This window comes from Piliocolobus tephrosceles, chromosome 10 (assembly GCF_002776525.5).
Source record: "Piliocolobus tephrosceles isolate RC106 chromosome 10, ASM277652v3, whole genome shotgun sequence".
In the NCBI taxonomy this organism is placed as follows: domain Eukaryota; kingdom Metazoa; phylum Chordata; class Mammalia; order Primates; family Cercopithecidae; genus Piliocolobus; species Piliocolobus tephrosceles.
Genome location: NC_045443.1, coordinates 50,285,224 through 50,301,683, shown reverse-complemented (window position 1 = coordinate 50,301,683; position 16,460 = coordinate 50,285,224). Strand labels below are relative to the sequence as shown.

Here is a 16,460-nt window from a genome sequence, read left to right as displayed (position 1 = left end):
AAAAAAAAAAAAAAAAAAAAAAGTTACCTTTTGCATTTATAAGGATTTGTAGATGGGATAAAATTTTTAAAATTTTATGTTTATTTTTATTTATTTATTTATTTATTTGTTTATTTATTTATTTATTTATTTATTTAAGATGGAGTCTCACTCTGTTGCCCGGGGTAGAGTGCAATGGCACAATCTTGGCTCACTGCAACCTCCGCCTCCCAGGTTCAAGCAATTCTGCCTCAGCCTCCCGAGTAGCTGGGATCACAGGTGCCCGCCATCACGCCCAGCTAATTTTTTGGTATTTTTTAGTAGAGGCGGAGTTTCACCATGTTGGTCAGGCTGGTCTTGAACGCCTGACCTCAGGTGATCTACCCACCTTGGCCTCCTAAAGGGCTGGGATTACAGGTGTGAGCCACCATGCCCGACTCTGTTTTCATTTTGTTTAAAGATACCGTCTTGGTCTGTCGCCCAGGCTGGAGTGCAGGGGTGCGATCAGGGCACACTGCAGCCTCAACCTGCTGGGCTCATAGAATCCTCCCACCTTAGCCTCCCAAGTAGCTGGGACTACAGACGTGGGCAACTATGCCTGGCTAATTTTGTAGTTTTTTTTTTTTTTTTGTAGAGACAGGGTTTTGCCATGTTGCCCAGGCTTGTCTCAAATTCCTGGGCTCAAGCTCTCCACTGGCCTCGGCCTCCTAGAGGGCTAGGATTACAGGATTGAGCCACCATGCCTGGCTGGATATGTAAATTTTAATAGATTCTGTGAAAATTAATTGTAAAAATTTGTAACAACTCCCATGCTTACTCAGAACTGTGTGTGAATGTTCCCTATTCCTACAGCTTTGGCAATGTTTAGGGTATGCTATGAGTTTTCTTATGCAGTTACCCAGCTAATAGGTGAAAAATAGTATTTAATTGTTTAAATTTTCATGTCATTAATAGTGAAGTTAACATTATCTCTTATTCCTTTTTTTTTTTTTTTTTTTTAAAGAGATGGGTCTCTGGGTAGACATGGTGGCTCATGCCTATAATCCCAGCACTTTGGGAGGCCGAGGTAGGCAGATCACCTGAGGCCGGGAGTTTGAGACCAGCCTGGCCAACATGGAGTAACCCCATCTCTACTAAAAATACAAAAAAGATTAGCCGGGCATGGTGGTGCGTGCCTGTAATCCCAGCTACCAGGAGGCTGAGGCAGGAGAATCACTTGAACCCAGGAGGCAGAGGTTGCGGTGAGCCGATATCATGCCATTGCACTCCAGCCTGGGCAACAAGAGTGAAACTCTGTCTCAACAAATAAATAAAGAAAGAGATGGGCCTCCACGCTTTGTTGCCTTAGGCTGGTTTCCAAGTGCCTTAGGCTGGTTTCCAACTCGTGGGCTCAAGTGATCCTCCCACTTCAGCCTTCCAAATAGGTGGGACTATTTTATTGCTTTTTGACCATTTTTATTGTTTTTGTAAACTGTCTGTTCATATCCTTTGCCCATTAAAAAAAGGTAGATCATTTGTATATTTCTTATTGATGGTAGAAATCCCGTCCGTGTTGTGGTTACTAGCTATTCTTTGTCATCTGCATATAAAATATTTTCTCTTTGTTTTTCACTTATCTTTCAGCTTTTGAGACAAAAGTCATGCTTTATGGAAAATATTTGCAACATTACTATCTTTGATAGGAACAAGTCAGGGATGTTTACTATTAAAACTAATATTTTAGGAGAGCTCCTGGTCACCCTAAAGCCTCCTTGGTTTCCTATATATTCATCTTACAAAGAGAAACGATTGACAATGTATCAAAACTGTGGAGTTCAGCAACATGACCAGATGTCAGATTAACAAACAAAAATTATATAAATAAAATATAAAAATATAACCAACACTAAAATACCATAGAATAAATAATCCAATTCACAATAAAAACATTGTATTTTGGCCAGGCGAGGTAGCGCACACCTGTAATCCCAGTGCTTTGGGAGGCTGAGGTGGGAGGATTGCTTGAAGCCAGGAGTTTAAGACCAGCCTGGGCAACATAGTGAGACCCTGTTTACAAAAAATTAAAAAATTAACCTGGCATGGTGGCACGTGCCTGTAGTCCTAGCTACTCAGGAGGCTGAGGTGGGAGAATTGTTTGAGCCCAAGAATTTGAGGCTGCAGTAAGCCATGATTGTGCTACTGCATTCAGCCTGGGTGATACAGCAAAACCTAATCTCTGAAATAATGATTTTTAAATTTTTTTTTTTTTGAGATGGAGTCTCGCTCTGTGGCCCAGGCTGGAGTGCAGTGGCGCGATCTTGGCTCACTGCAAGCTCCACCTCCCAGGTTCACGCCATTCTCCTACCTCAGCCTCCTGAGTAGCTGGGACAGGCGCCCGCCCCCATGCCCAGCTGATTTTTTTGTATTTTTAGTAGAGACGGGGTTTCACCGTGTTAGCCAGGATGGTCTCGATCGCCTGACCTCGTGGTCTGCCCGTCTCAGCCTCCCAAAGTGCTGGGATTACAAATGTGAGCCACCGTGCCCTGCCATTAATAAATAAATTTTTTTTTAAATTTAAAGGGTTGGATTAAATGGAGAGTTTTACCATGCTCATGAATAGGAAGACTTAATATTGTAGAGACATCAGTTTTTGCTACAGATTAAGTTAAAGCAAACTGTAATTAAAACAAGATTTTACATGGAACTTGAGCTAATTTAAACATTTACATGGAAAAGAATAATTGCAAGGACAGCAAAAAACATTCTGAAAAATATTGATTGGATAAAATAATGAGTGGGAAAAATAAAGCCAGGCATTATCCTTAACCACTTTAATGGTGTCTTTATGCAGAATTTAAAAAGTTTTACATTGTCAAATCTACCTGTGGCTCTTGGGTTTTTGTGACATGATACCTCAAAATTATTAAATATTTCCTTGCACTTCTTTCTGGTATTCTTTTCTTTTTTCTTTCTTTCTTTCTTTTTTTTTTTTTTTCCTGAGACTGAGTCTTGCTCTATCGCCAGGCTGGAGTGCAGTTGCATGATCTCAGCTCACTGCAACCTCTGACTCTTTGGTTCAAGAGATTCTTCTGCCTTAGCCTCCGGAGTAGCTGGGATTACAGGCACGCACCACCACGCCCAGCTAATTTTTTTATTTTTAGTTTCACCATGTTGGCCAGGATGGTCTTATCTCCTGACCCGTCCGCCTCCCAAAGTACTGGCATTATAGGCGTGAGCCACCGCGCCCAGCCGCTTCTGGTATTCTTTTTTTTTTTTTTTTGAGATGGAATTTCATTCTTGCTGCCCAGGCTGGAATGCAATGACGCAATCTTGGCTCACTGCAACCTCATCTCCTGGGTTCAAGCGATTCTCCTGCCTCAGCCTCCCAAGTAGCTGGAATTACAGGCATGTGCCACCACACCCGGCTAATTTTTGTATTTTTAGTAGAGACGGGGTTTCACCATGTTTGTCAGGCTGGTCTCGAACTCCCGCCTCAGCCTCCCAAGTGCTGGGATTATAGGCGTAAGCCACTGCGCCTGCCCCACCCCCTTCTGGTATTCTTATGGTTGTATATTTTCAGTTTCTGTCTTTATCTTAGTTGCAGTTAATTTTTGTCAGAGGTGAGAAATAGTGAGAAATGCCACACGGACCAGTGATGCAGTGGAAGAGGTAGCCTAAAGTCAGAAAGTCAGCGATTTAGGCTTGTTCTCATGTCACCTTTGTAATTTTGGACAAATTAGTTGACCTTCTTTCAGTTAAGAATCCTCATCTTGAAAACAAGAATGAATAAATACCTCTTTAGGCTAATTTCTAGTACTACTGTGAAGGTCAAATGAGATAATAAATGAGAAGAAAAAGCCCCCTTTCCAAATCTGTTATCGTTACTACAGATTCTTGGTTGATGCAAGTCAAATATAAGTAGAATGCAGCATTTTTTCCAGGACCTGTAAATCACTGATTCAACAAATGTTTATGTAATATGCAAGTCCCTGGGGGAGGGGAGAGGACAATCAAGAAGATGGAAACTAACATTTGAGGGGTCCCTGTTTTCTCTTAGTTTACTCAATGAAGGAGAAGACTTACTTCTCTCCACCCAGGAAAGTACAGTCTAGAAGCAGAGAAAAGATTATATACATAGGAGGGTTTGGAGTTTGTACCTCTCTTAATGTGGGCGTGGAGCCAGTGGGGTTTGTTGATTGGGAGATAGCACAGAGTACTTTAACTTTCTAACCATAAACCTGGCTGAGAGCGCTTCAGGAGACAACTGCCTAGATCCCTTTGTCCCCAGGCAGGCCTCCTGCTATGTGACCTTACCTAACTCCCGCTTCCCTCAGGCCCACTCCATCACTTATTCAAATAGCATTGTAATGATTACTGCTGAGTCTTTTCCTGCACCAGCTCTCTATTGCCTTAAGGAGAGCCTTACTGTTTTCTCCTTGAAGCCTGCCCTGGGCCAGTTGAACTTTCCTGCCTTTCCATGGTGACCTCTCAACTCCCTCTTAATGGCAATTTCCCTTTATTTTACATGCAGGTCTCTCTTGCCAGCCTGTTAGCTGGAGCCCACAGGGCAGATGCAGCACCTAGGGTAATGCCAGCCAGGCACTCAGAAGTAAAGGACATTCAGTCAATGTTTGCTGAACAAACTGAACCCATTCCCTTCCCTGAGAGCCAGCGTGGGTTGAGGGGTTGTGTAATAGAGATGAGCAGTGTGTGGCTCCCTTTGCCTTCCATTAGACCTTTGATAACAGTGGATTGAGGAGCTGGGAAATCACATAATGTGCAAGGGACATTCCTTAAGCCTGATGATTTGTATATTTTAGAATTCTTATGCCCCCTTAATTCCTCCATATATATATGTATATATTTTTGAAATGGAGTCCCACTCTGTCGTCGAGGCTGGAGTGCAGTGGTGCCATCTTGGCTCACTGCAACCTCCACCTCACAGGTTCAAGTGGATCCTACCTCAGCCTCCTGAGTAGCTGGGATTACAGGCATCTGCCACCACTCCCAGCTAATTTTTGTGTTTTTAGTAGAAATGGGGCTTTGCCATGTTGGCCAGGCTGGTCTCAAACTCCTGACCTCAGGTGATCCACCCACCTCAGCCTCCCAAAGTGCTGGAATTACAGGCATGAGCCACCGTACCTGGCCAATTTTTATATTGTTTAAAAATAACCTTTATTTTAATTCCATAAGCAATGTGAAATGATTGTATAAAGTTATAAAAATATAGATGTGTATAAATAAGAAACTTAAAAATCATCCATAATAATAATACCCAGAAATAGCCACAAATGAATATTTTGAAGTCTTTTTCCTTCTTTTTCAGTATTTTCAAAAATGCATGGAGAGTGACTGCTAATAGGTATGGAGTTTCTTTTTGGGGTGATGAAAGTGTTCTGAAATCAAATAGTCGTGATCAGTGCATAGTTTTATACTAAAAACCACTGAATTACTTTTAAAGGGTGAACTTCATGGTATGTGAATCATATGTCAATAAACATATTACAAATAAATGCCTATGCATATATACAAATAAGATTGTCTTTTTCTGAACTATCTGAAAGTTGCAGACATTATGCTCTTTTAGCATGTTTTCTAAGAATAAGAACGTTCTCTTACATAACCACAATACAGTTATCAGATTCAAGAAATTTAACACTGGTAGAATACTAATATTTATAATACCATCCATAGTCAGATTCCACCAGTTGTTCCAATAATTTTTTTTTTTTTCTTGAGACGGAGTCTCGCTGTGACGCCTGGGCTAGAGTGCAGTGTTGTGATCTCGGCTCACTGCAGCCTCCGCTTCCCAGGTTCAAGAGATTCTCCTGCCTCAGCCTCCCGAGTAGCTGGGATTACAGATGCATGCCACCATGCCCAGGTAATTTTTGTATTTTTGGTAGAGATGGGGTTTCACCATGTTGGCCATGCTGGTCTCGAACTCCTGACCTCATGTGATCCGCCTGTCTCAGCCTCTGAAAATGCTGATTACAGGCGTGAGCCGCTGCACCTGGCCCTAGTAATGTTCTTTATAGCAGGAATTTTTCTTCCTTATCCAGTAGCCAGTCTAAGATTACATATTCCTTTTGGTCGTAATACCTCTAGTCTCCTTCAGTTTGGAGCAGTTCCTCATATTCCCTTTAATTTTCATGACATTGAAATTTTTGAAGAGTGTAGAGTAGATGTTTTATAGAATGACCCTCAGTTTAGATATATATTTTGTGTCACAATTAGATTTGGGTCCTGCATTTTTGGCAGAAATACTATGTAAGTGATGTTGAGCATTTCATATCAGGAGGCTCCTGATGTCGGCCTGTTGCCTTATTGGTGTTGATTACTTGGGCAAGGTGGTGTCCACCAGGTTTTCTCACTGTAAAGCTACCACTTTTCCTTTAAAGGAAAGTGCTGGTTTTGTTTTGTTTTGTTTTGTTTTGTTTTGTTTTGTTTTGTTTTGAGGCATGGTCTGACTCACCCAGGCTGAATGCAGTGGTGTGAGATCTCAGCTCACTGCAACCTCTGCCTCCTGTTTTTCGAGGTTGAAGTGATCTTCCTGCCTCAGCCCCTGGAGTAGCTGGAACCACAGGTGAATACCACTACGCCCAGCTAATTTTTGTATTTTTCTTTTCTTTTTTTTTTTTTTGAGATGGAGTCTCGCTCTGTCCCCCAGGTTGGAGTGCAGTGGCGTGATCTTGGCTCACTGCATCCTCTGCCTCCCGGGTTCAAGCAATTCTCCTGCTTCAGCCTCCTGAGTAACTGGGACAACAGGCACGTGCCATTGCACCTGGCTAACTTTTTATATTTTTAGTAGAGACGGGGTTTCACCATATTGGCCAGGTTGGTCTCGAACTCCTGCCCTCATGATCTGCCCGCTTTGGCCTCTCAAAGTCTTGGGATTACAGGCACAAGCCACTGCACCCAGCTCTAAAGTACTATATTTTTAAGGAAAAAAATTAGAACATACCCCAGAGGAAAAAAGTGAAGCTATCCAGGTGTTGGTGTTGTGTTGATAGATAGGTTTCGGTGTTGTGTTGGAGAAGAGAGAGAAAATGTAACAACCTTTGAAAATTAAATAAAAAGGTTAAATAAAAAGACCTGGCATGGTGGCTCATGCCTATAATCCCAGGAGGGAGGCTGAGGAGAATTGCTTGAGGCCAGGAGTTTGAGGTTGCAGTGATCCAAGATCATGCCACTACACTTCAGCCTGGACGACAGAGTGAGAAAGACCTTGTCTCTTTAAAAAAAAAAAAATTAAATAAAAAGGGGAAAATCAGTTTAGTATCAGTTAAAATCCCTGGTTTGAGTAACCAGTAGAAGATTGTGTGATTCACCGAGCTGGGGAACCCAAGAAGAAGAGCAGATTTCAGAGAGTTGATAAGGAGCTCATTTGTGGAGTGTGAAGTGCCTGTGGGAATTGCAGGTCAGGCAGGTGGCATCAGGGATTTGGAGCTCAGGAGAGGTCTGAGAGGGAGGGGGTCACCAGCAGATAGCCCTGGGCATGGATGAGATTGCCCAGGAATAGGTACAGATGCAGAGGAAAGAGGCCCTGGGACAGAACCCTGAGGAACTCCAGCATTTAACGGAGGGCCAGAGGAAGGTGAAAATTCATGGGAAGCTAGGAATGGCCAGAGAGAGGGGACAAACTAGGGTAGTAATATGGAAGCCAGTTAAAGAATATGTTTCAAGATGTAGTGGCAAAGTATGTTGGATGGCTCCAGAGGGGTCAAACAGGATAAAGATGAGATGTGACCATTGGGTTTGGAGGCAGGGAAATTCTTGGTGACCTTGAAGGTGGAAGCTACTTGGAGATAACCCTTTGAAGAAGATTGGCTGTGAAGAGGAGGTCGCTGGAGGTGGGTATATTGTGAGGTTTGAACAATGTAAAATGCTGTGAGAAAGAGGTAGGATTCAGATTTGAACAAATGAGAAGGGATAATCAAGAGGGCATCTCTGAGGGAGAAGGAGAGGAAGCTTTTGTATCAGTGGTTCATACTCAGAAATCTGTAAATGAGGGAGGAGGGCAGTGCAGGCTGAGGTGAGATAATGCAAAACCCTACTATGGGGCTGGGCACCGTGACTCACACCTGTAATCCCAGCCCTTTGGGAGGCCGAGGTGGGCAGATCACCTGAGCTCAGGAGTTCAAGACCAGCCTGGCCAACACGGTGAAACCCCATCTCTACTAAAACTACAAAAATTAGCTGGGCATGGTGGCATGCGCCTGTAATCCCGCCTACTCTGGAGGCTGAGGCAGAAGAATTGCTTGAACCCACGAGTTGGAGGTTGCAATGAGCCGAGATCGTGCCATTGCACTCCAGCCTGGGTGACAGAGTGAGACTCCGTCTCAACAACAACGAAAAATCCTACTATGGGCTCATGCCCAGTGATCTTGTAAGAGAAGTTTATATTTTCCCCCATTTCCCCCATGCCCTTTGCAGTGCCTTCTGTGGGAGGAATATACGTCCTCACCCCACTGCCCTAGTACTTGGCTGTGTGGTCTTGGTCAAGTGAGTATGAGCAGATATGCCATATGCCAGGTCTGAGCAGCAGCTTTAAGAGTGAGTGTGTGGTTTTCTCTGCCTTTTGTTCTTTTGCCCTGACGTTAAAACAGTGTGTCCCAAATGAGGGCAGTTACTTCAGACTGGGTCTTGTAATAAAGGCACATGAATCAGAACTGTAGCCAACACCACTACCAGTGTAAGCCATGAAAGAGAAATAAACCTCTGTGGGATTCTGAAGGCATTTGTTGATATGGCAAAACTGACTAATGCAGGCATTCAACTAAATTAAAACCCTGAGATACCATTTTTTAGTCCCCAGTTTCAAAAGTTTGATAGCATATTCTGTTGCTAAGGCTGAGGATGCAGGGACTTTCATACATTGATACAACCTTTATGGATGTAGGCAATCCCTATAAAAATTAAAAACGCAGATGTCTGTGATAACAAAGACAATAATGAGTGTTGTCAAGGTTGTGGAGAAACTGGAACCCTTATACACTGCTGATGGGAGTGTAAAATGGTCCAGTCACCTTGGAAAACAGTTTGGCAGTTCCTCAAAGGGTTATATATAGAGTTACCCTGTGACACAGCAATTCCAGCAGTACCAGGTATACACCCAAGAGAACTGAAAACATATGTTCACACAAAAACTTATACACAGATGTTCCCAGCAGCATTTTTCGTAATAGCCAAAAAGTGGAAACAACTCAAATGTCTATCAACTGATAAATGAATAGATAAAATGTGGTGTATCCATATAATGAGATACTATTTGGCCATACAAAGAAATACTGGTACGTGCTGCAACTTGGATGAACCTTAAAGGCATTATGCTAAGCACAAGAAGCTAGTCACAAAAGACCACATAGTATATGACCCCTTTTATATGAAATGGCCAGGCTAGACAAATCTATAGAAACAAAGTAGATTAGTAGTTGCCGGGGGTCAGGGAAGGGGAGAATGGGAAATGACTGCTACTGAGGGTTTTTTTTGGGTGATGAAAATGTTCTGGCATTAGATAGTGATGATGGTTGCAACAACTTTATGAATTTATGAAAAACCACATAATTGTCCACTTTATTTTTTAATATTTATTTATTTTTGAGACAGAGTCTCACTCTGTCACCCAGGCTGGAGTGCAGTGGTGCGATCTCAGCTCACTGCAGCCTGGTTGACTGAAACGTCGTTACGTGGTGCATGATGTGTGCACCACACATCATGTGTGAGGTCTAGTGACTGTTGGCAGTGGATTATATTAGACCATCCCATTTTGAGGATGGTTGCTCCCTTTCCAGATTTTCTTGATCTTCTTGCCCTGTCATTTGGAGGGTCCCCCAGGCCTTGGTGTTTGCTCCCTCCTCCCATCCATCTCTCTGAATTCTCTCTCCTTTAGGGAATGGAGCCCATCACAAGGCTTCAGCTATACCCTGACTCTCAAACCTGCTTTCCATTCTAGCATCTCATCAGAGCTGTGGGCCTGACCCCCTCCCATAGGATGTATGGAAAACAGTTTGCCATCTGTAGTCCCAGAAGACCTCCACTCAGATGAGTATTTCCAAGCAATACCACTTTATTTCTATCTAGTTTCCCCTTTCTGCATCCCTGTTTCTTTGAGGGGTGCCATTATTTTTCCAGTCTCCCAGGCTTGAAATCCCAGGGTCATCTTTGAGTCTTCCTTCTCCTGCAACGTAGCTCCCCTAAGTGTTGAATTCAGCACAATCCAGAGAATGAGCACGCCTGCAGATTGTTCTCTCTGTCATTTCCTACCAGCATCACTCTTATTCAAGTGTGGATCGCCTCTTGCCTTATTTACTGCAAGAGCCTGTTAATTCTTCTGCATCCTACTGCTATAAATTGGTCTTCTGAGAGCATCCATTGTACTACATTACTCCTTGTCACACAATCTTTAAGTGACTTCCCATTTTCTGTAGGATAAAATGTCGATTCCTTGGCCTGGCTGGCACTCATGACTCCTCATGTGCTCACAAAACTCTGCCCATCCTGCCTTCACTCCCATGTTCCTGCCAGCCCTGTGTTGCCACTGACCTCAGGACAAGTCCTGTTCATTTCTGCTGTAAGATCATGGCTTTCCTCCTCTTACCCCTGAATGCCTCTCTTCCTTCCAGTCACCCACCCTGTTTCTCCTGCCCTCTCTTAGGATTCATCTGCAGTCCCACTGCAGGTCTTTCTCAGCCTTCAGCCTCCATCCATCTCCTTCTTTCCTGAATTCCGAGGAGACCTAGGGTCGGCATCCAGCCATGCCCTGGTCTGTAACTGTTGCACATGTGTCTGTGTCCTCCCAGTGGGGTGAGGAGGCATTCTCAGTCCTCAGCACCATGTGGCGAACACAGTTGGTGCTCACTACAAACAGGACTTCCAGCCCGGAAGGCACAGGATCGGACTTGTTTAGCAAATGCTTCCTCAATATAACCCCTTTCCTTCCTGCTCCAGGAGAGGGTTTTAGAAAGCAGGGCAGTTCTGAAAAGACTCTGGGGGTTGGGATGCAAAAGAGGTTGGCCTCTGAGACTTGCTTAAAGGATTTTATGTCGGCCTGCATGGTGGCTCATGCCTGTAATCCCAGCACTTTGGGAGGCTGAGGCGGGTGGATCACCTGAGGTCAGGAGTTCGAGACCAGCCTGACCAACTTAGCTAAACCCTGTCTCTACTAAAAATACTAAAATTAGTCGGATGTGGTAGTGCACGCCTGTAGTCCCAGGTATTTGGGAGGCTGAGGCAGGAGAATCTCTTGAACCTAGGAGGGAGAGGTTGCAGGGAGCCAGGACTGTGCCACTGCACTCCAGCCTGGGTAACAGAGCGAGACTCCATCTCAAAAAAATAAAAAGGTGGGGGGATTTTACGTCCCTGCCTCTCAGGCGCCCTCCGCCTCAGTCTCCAGGGTCACCTGTGGCAGTTTCTCAGGCCCTTGTCTGCCCTCAAGACACCCCCATGCTGGGCCCTGGGATGCACAGTGCGGGTCCCCTCTTTTGCGCTGGCCTTCTGGTTCTCGCCACCGTGGGGTTAATGCAGCATGGGTTTTGCCTTTCATCTCATTTCCCATCTCCTTCTGTCAGCTAATGATTATTCAGGGAGCTTCGCCTCACCCTGCTGTCCCTATCCCAAATCTGTCAAAGTTCTCTTTAGGGCAAAGATCATGAGAATTATGGCCATGTGACTGCTGTTTTCACCCCACTCCCTCTGCCGTCTTGGTTCCACTGTTCTGAGGAGCTACCTTTGCACCCTTCCTCTGGCTCTCCTGAGCAGAGAAGTAAGCTTGTCTCTGCCTTAGGTGGAAATGGCCACTAGAGTCCACCTGCTCAGCACTGTCTGCCTTTTCTTTCCCACCTGTTCCCACTGGCTTTCTCCCTGGGCACTCTCACTTGCCCTTGTCTGTGCACTGGGGGCTGAGACTGAGCTGCAGGACTTGGGTCTCAGGCCCGTTTGGAAGATGAAGCTCCTGCTGGGTAGGTCCAGGTAGGGTTCACAGGCTGAGTAGGGAATGACTCTGCTCTGCCACAGATCCTGATGGCTGACTCAGAAGCACTCCCCTCCCTTGCTGGGGACCCAGTGGCTGTGGAAGCCTTACTCCGGGCCGTGTTTGGGGTTGTTGTGGATGAGGCCATTCAGAAAGGAACCAGTGCCTCCCAGAAGGTGAGTCCTTTCCCCCTCCTCCTTCGCATCAAGCCAGCCTTCTTCCTTCCTTCCGTCCGTCCGTCCGTCCTGTTTTTTTTTTTTTGAGACGGAGTCTCGCTCTCTCGCCCAGGCTGGAATGCAGTGGCCGGACCTCAGCTCACTGCAAGCTTCGCCTCCTGGGTTTACGCCATTCTCCTGCTTCAGCCTCCCAAGTAGCTGGGACTACAGGGGCCCGCCACCTCGCCCGGCTAGTGTTTTGTATTTTTTAGTAGAGACGGGGTTTCACTGTGTTAGCCAGGATGGTCTCGATCTCCTGACCTCGTGATCCGCCCGTCTCGGCCTCCCAAAGTGCTGGGATTATAGGCTTAAGCCACTGCGCCCGGCCCTTTTTTTTTTTTTTTGACAGAGTCTCACTCTGTCGGCCAGGCTGGAGTGCAGTGGCACGATCTCGGGTCACTGCAACCTCCGTCTCCTGGGCTCAAGCAGTTCTCCTGCCTCAGCCTCCCGAGTAGCTGGGATTACAGGCATGTGCCACCGCGCCCGGCTAATTTTTGTATTTTTAGTAGAGATGGGGTTTCACCATGTTAGCCAGGCTGGTCTTGAACTCCTGACCTCAGGTAATCTGCCTGCCTCGGCCTCCCAAAGTGCTGAGGTTACAGGCATAAGCCAGCACGCCTGGCCCAAGCCTTCTCTTTCTCTTTCCAAATCTGGCTCAGAACTTTCCTCCTTTGATAAGGTTTCTCCCCAGAATTCATCCCTGTCCCCCCGGGTACCTCAGGGATTTACATTCTGAGTCTTACTGTGTTCACTACTCTTGCTCATTTTCAGAGTTTTACTTTGGAAATATCCCAAAGTTGTTTTTAGTGCAGGTTGGCCGTGTCTCCTGTCTGTGGAGGTGTTTTGATAGTCAGTCCACAGGCATCCCAGGCCCCCAGCATCCCTGGCTCTCTTCCTAGGTCTGTGAGTGGAAGGAGCCTGAGGAGCTGAAGCAGCTGCTGGATTTGGAGCTGCGGAGCCAGGGCGAGTCGCAGGAGCAGATCCTGGAGCGGTGTCGGGCTGTGATTCGCTACAGTGTCAAGACTGGTGGGCCCTGGCTTCTTTGGGAAGGAGACTTGGGAGTTTGCCCTGAGCTCTACTCTGAGCTCCCTGGCGTACTCTCCTTCTCCAGGTCACCCTCGGTTCTTCAACCAGCTCTTCTCAGGGTTGGATCCCCATGCTCTGGCTGGGCGCATTATCACTGAGAGCCTCAACACCAGCCAGTGAGCATCCCACGGCCCCTCTACCATCCCACAAAGGATTTAGATTTGCTGGAGAGGTGCCTGAGGGGTAGGGGAGGAGAATGGTTCTGCCCTCTCTCTACTGCTTCTGGGAATCCCTATCGGCAGAGAGTTTTTCCCTGTACCCTTTGGACCCCCTTTCTCCAAACTTTCTCAGGCCTCCTGACCTCTGTTTTCTCTTTCTTGCTTCCCTGGTTCTGTCACCAACTTGTTCTTCTCCTTGGACTCTTCCTTCGCTCACTGTTCATTGTGTCCTTTTTCTGACTCCTGTTCAGTTTAAGGGCCTGTCTGGGCAGTCCCTCCCCATCTCTCCTTTCTCGTCGTTCTCTCTCCTGGCAGGTACACATATGAAATCGCCCCCGTGTTTGTGCTCATGGAAGAGGAGGTGCTGAGGAAACTCCGGGCTCTGGTGGGCTGGAGCTCTGGGGACGGAATCTTCTGCCCTGGTTTGTGAGAATGAGGGGGACCTTTCTTTGCCCTTTTTATGGGTTCCTCCTCCTGCACCATTCTCTTGCTCTAAGCATCTGGCAGGGAGGGATGATTCCTCTTTGATTCCTCTCCAGCTGGACCCAGGCCTGTCTGGTCCCTTCATGCTCATGTTTGTCACCATTCCCTGGGATCACTGTTCTAGTTCGTGCTGTCTCTGGATGGGGGCTGTCTCTTGGGGGCAGCCCCAGGTGTGGAGGGGTCTGGTCAAGAGGATCTGATCCTGGATCCATTCTGGGATGGCATGATCCTGAGAATTGTGGCCTTGGAGCCAGTCATACCTGCTGCTTTGATGAGCTCTTCTGGTGGAAAGGGAAGGGGAGTCAAGCTCCAGTCTTGACCCAGTGCTCCTTCCTCTTGCCACCGCCCCCTCCCTGTGACAGGTGGCTCCATCTCCAACATGTATGCTGTAAATCTGGCCCGCTATCAGCGCTACCCGGATTGCAAGCAGAGGGGCCTCCGCACACTGCCGCCCCTGGCGCTATTCACATCGAAGGAGGTGGGGAAGAGGCACAGGCCCAACGCTGGGCTCCTGATTCTAATCTCCAGCCAGCTAAGTAGAGACCTTCCAGGTCTTCTCCCTGCCCTCCCCACATCCACCAAGGCCAGCCTGCCCCCAGGCACATGCGCTTCCTTCCAGTCAAGGAGGCCAGTAACTGCTCCTGTTCACGTTGCCTTCTGTTTGGGGGCAGAGGAGGGGCCGTGAGTACAGTGGACACGGTCCATACTCTTCCTACTCAAGAATGTGGTCTGTGGACCAGCAGCATTGGTATGACCTGGGGCTTGTTAGAAATGCAGAATCTGACGGCGCGGTGACTCACGCCTATAATCCCAGCACTTTAGAGGCTGAGGTGGGTGGATTGCCTGAGCTCAGGAGTTTGATACCACCCTGGGAAACATGGTGAAAGCCCTTCTCTACTAAAATACAAAAAATTAGCTAGGCATAGTGGTGGACACCTGTATTCCCAGCTGCTTAGGAGGCTGAGGCATGAGAATTTCTTGAGCCTGGGAGGTGGAGGTTGCAGTGAGCTGAGATGGCACGACTGCACTCCAGCCTGGGCAACAGAGGGAAACTCTGTCTAAAAAAAAAAAAAAAGAAGAAATGCAGAATCTCGGGCCTCACCCCAGACCTCAGACCTAGTGGACCTGAACTTGCATTTTAACCAGACATCCAGGTGATTCGTATGCACGCTAACATTTGAGAAGCCCTGGTCTACAGGATCCCATCTGTTGGAGCTCACACTTGACTTTTACCTTCTCTCCCCTCCCCCATCAAGTTGTGCTAACCTGCCCTCTGCTTTCTTCCGCAGTGTCACTACTCCATCCAGAAGGGAGCTGCGTTTCTGGGACTTGGCACTGACAGTGTCCGAGTAGTCAAGGCTGATGAGAGGTGAAGGTCCTTCTGCCCACAGCCCACATGGCTGTGACCCAGCTTGGCACAGAGTACCTTCCTGCTGCCAGAATGCTCTGGCATCAGGCCCTTTACCGCTGGTGGACCTCTCTCCCCTCGCTATTCAGTAGAATTGCTGTTCCGGTCTATCAGAGCCTGCCAGCATCTCCCACCTCTGCCCTGAGATCTGTTTCAACCCCTGAGGGAAAAACTAGCACTGTCATCTCTGCATTGCTAACCCCACCTTACCCTGCCTTCAACAGAGAATCTGTCCCTGCCGTACCCTCTGCATTTTCTTTTTCAGAGGGAAAATGGTCCCCGACGATCTGGAGAGGCAGATTGGTACGGCCGAAGCTGAGGTGAGTAAGTGAGGCTCGCTGGGGTGATGGAGCCTCCAACCTTCTTGGAGGGTTATTGGGGCTCTCCCTGCTCAAGGCACCCTTCATCCCTCTCATCTCCATGCCCATCTCCCCTGTGGGCTGAAGTGACTGTGGGGAACCTGGGGGTGAGGACACTACGTTGCTTTCTGGGGCTCTGCCCAGACACCTATGCCGGGTTGGATTCTGAGAGGCAGGACTGAGTGAGAGTGAGTCCCAGGCAGCACCACAGGGAGGGTGCTGGGGGCCTGCACTGTAGTGTGGAAGGTTCCTGTGGGCTGCAAGGGTCTGTGCAGGGAGATGCTGAGGAGGGGAGAAGCACTGGTGAAGGCTGTGAGTAGTGGGGATGAGGGGACATTAGCACACTCCTCCACTTTGAGGGGTATGTAACTGCTACAGCCACCTTGGAGGGCATTTTGGCACCATCTGTACAATTTTATTTATTTATTTATTTATTTATTTTTTTTTTTGAGACGGAGTCTCGCTCTGTCTCCCAGGCTGGACTGCAGTGGCCGGATCTCAGCTCACTGCAAGCTCCGCCTCCCGGGTTTACACCATTCTCCTGCCTCAGCCTCCCAAGTAGCTGGGACTACAGGCGCCCGCCACCTCGCCCGGCTATATTTTTATTTTTTAATAGTTTTTGAGACAGAGTCTCACTCAGTCACCCAGGCTGGAGTGCAGTGGTGTGATTTCAAAAATAATAAATAAATAAATATAAATGTAAATTTTTTTTTTTTTGAGATGGAGTTTCACTCCTGTTGCCCAGGCAGGAGTGCAATGGTGCGATCTCAGCACACCACAACCTCCACCTCCCGGGTTCAAGCAATTCACCTGCCTCAGCCTCCC

General features: G+C 47.1%; 1 protein-coding gene across 12 annotated transcripts in view; it reads left to right on the top strand.

Annotated features, from left to right (window-relative positions):
* Nucleotides 1–16,460, top strand: part of CSAD (cysteine sulfinic acid decarboxylase) — a 31,288-nt gene that overhangs the window by 3,223 nt on the left and 11,605 nt on the right. For 5 of the 12 annotated variants that reach the window (XR_004229170.1, XR_004229169.1, XM_023211003.3 and 2 more), the window contains exons 2-8: nt 11,971–12,102; nt 13,041–13,167; nt 13,253–13,343; nt 13,701–13,807; nt 14,231–14,346; nt 15,158–15,237; nt 15,542–15,596. Coding sequence is in view for 10 of the 12 variants with exons in the window: in XM_031936309.1 (XP_031792169.1) it covers nt 11,971–12,102; nt 13,041–13,167; nt 13,253–13,343; nt 13,701–13,807; nt 14,231–14,346; nt 15,158–15,237; nt 15,542–15,596 (708 nt within the window). In the remaining 2 variants the exon portion in view is untranslated. The other 7 variants (XM_023211006.3, XM_023211008.3, XM_023211007.3 and 4 more) reach the window with 5 other exon arrangements.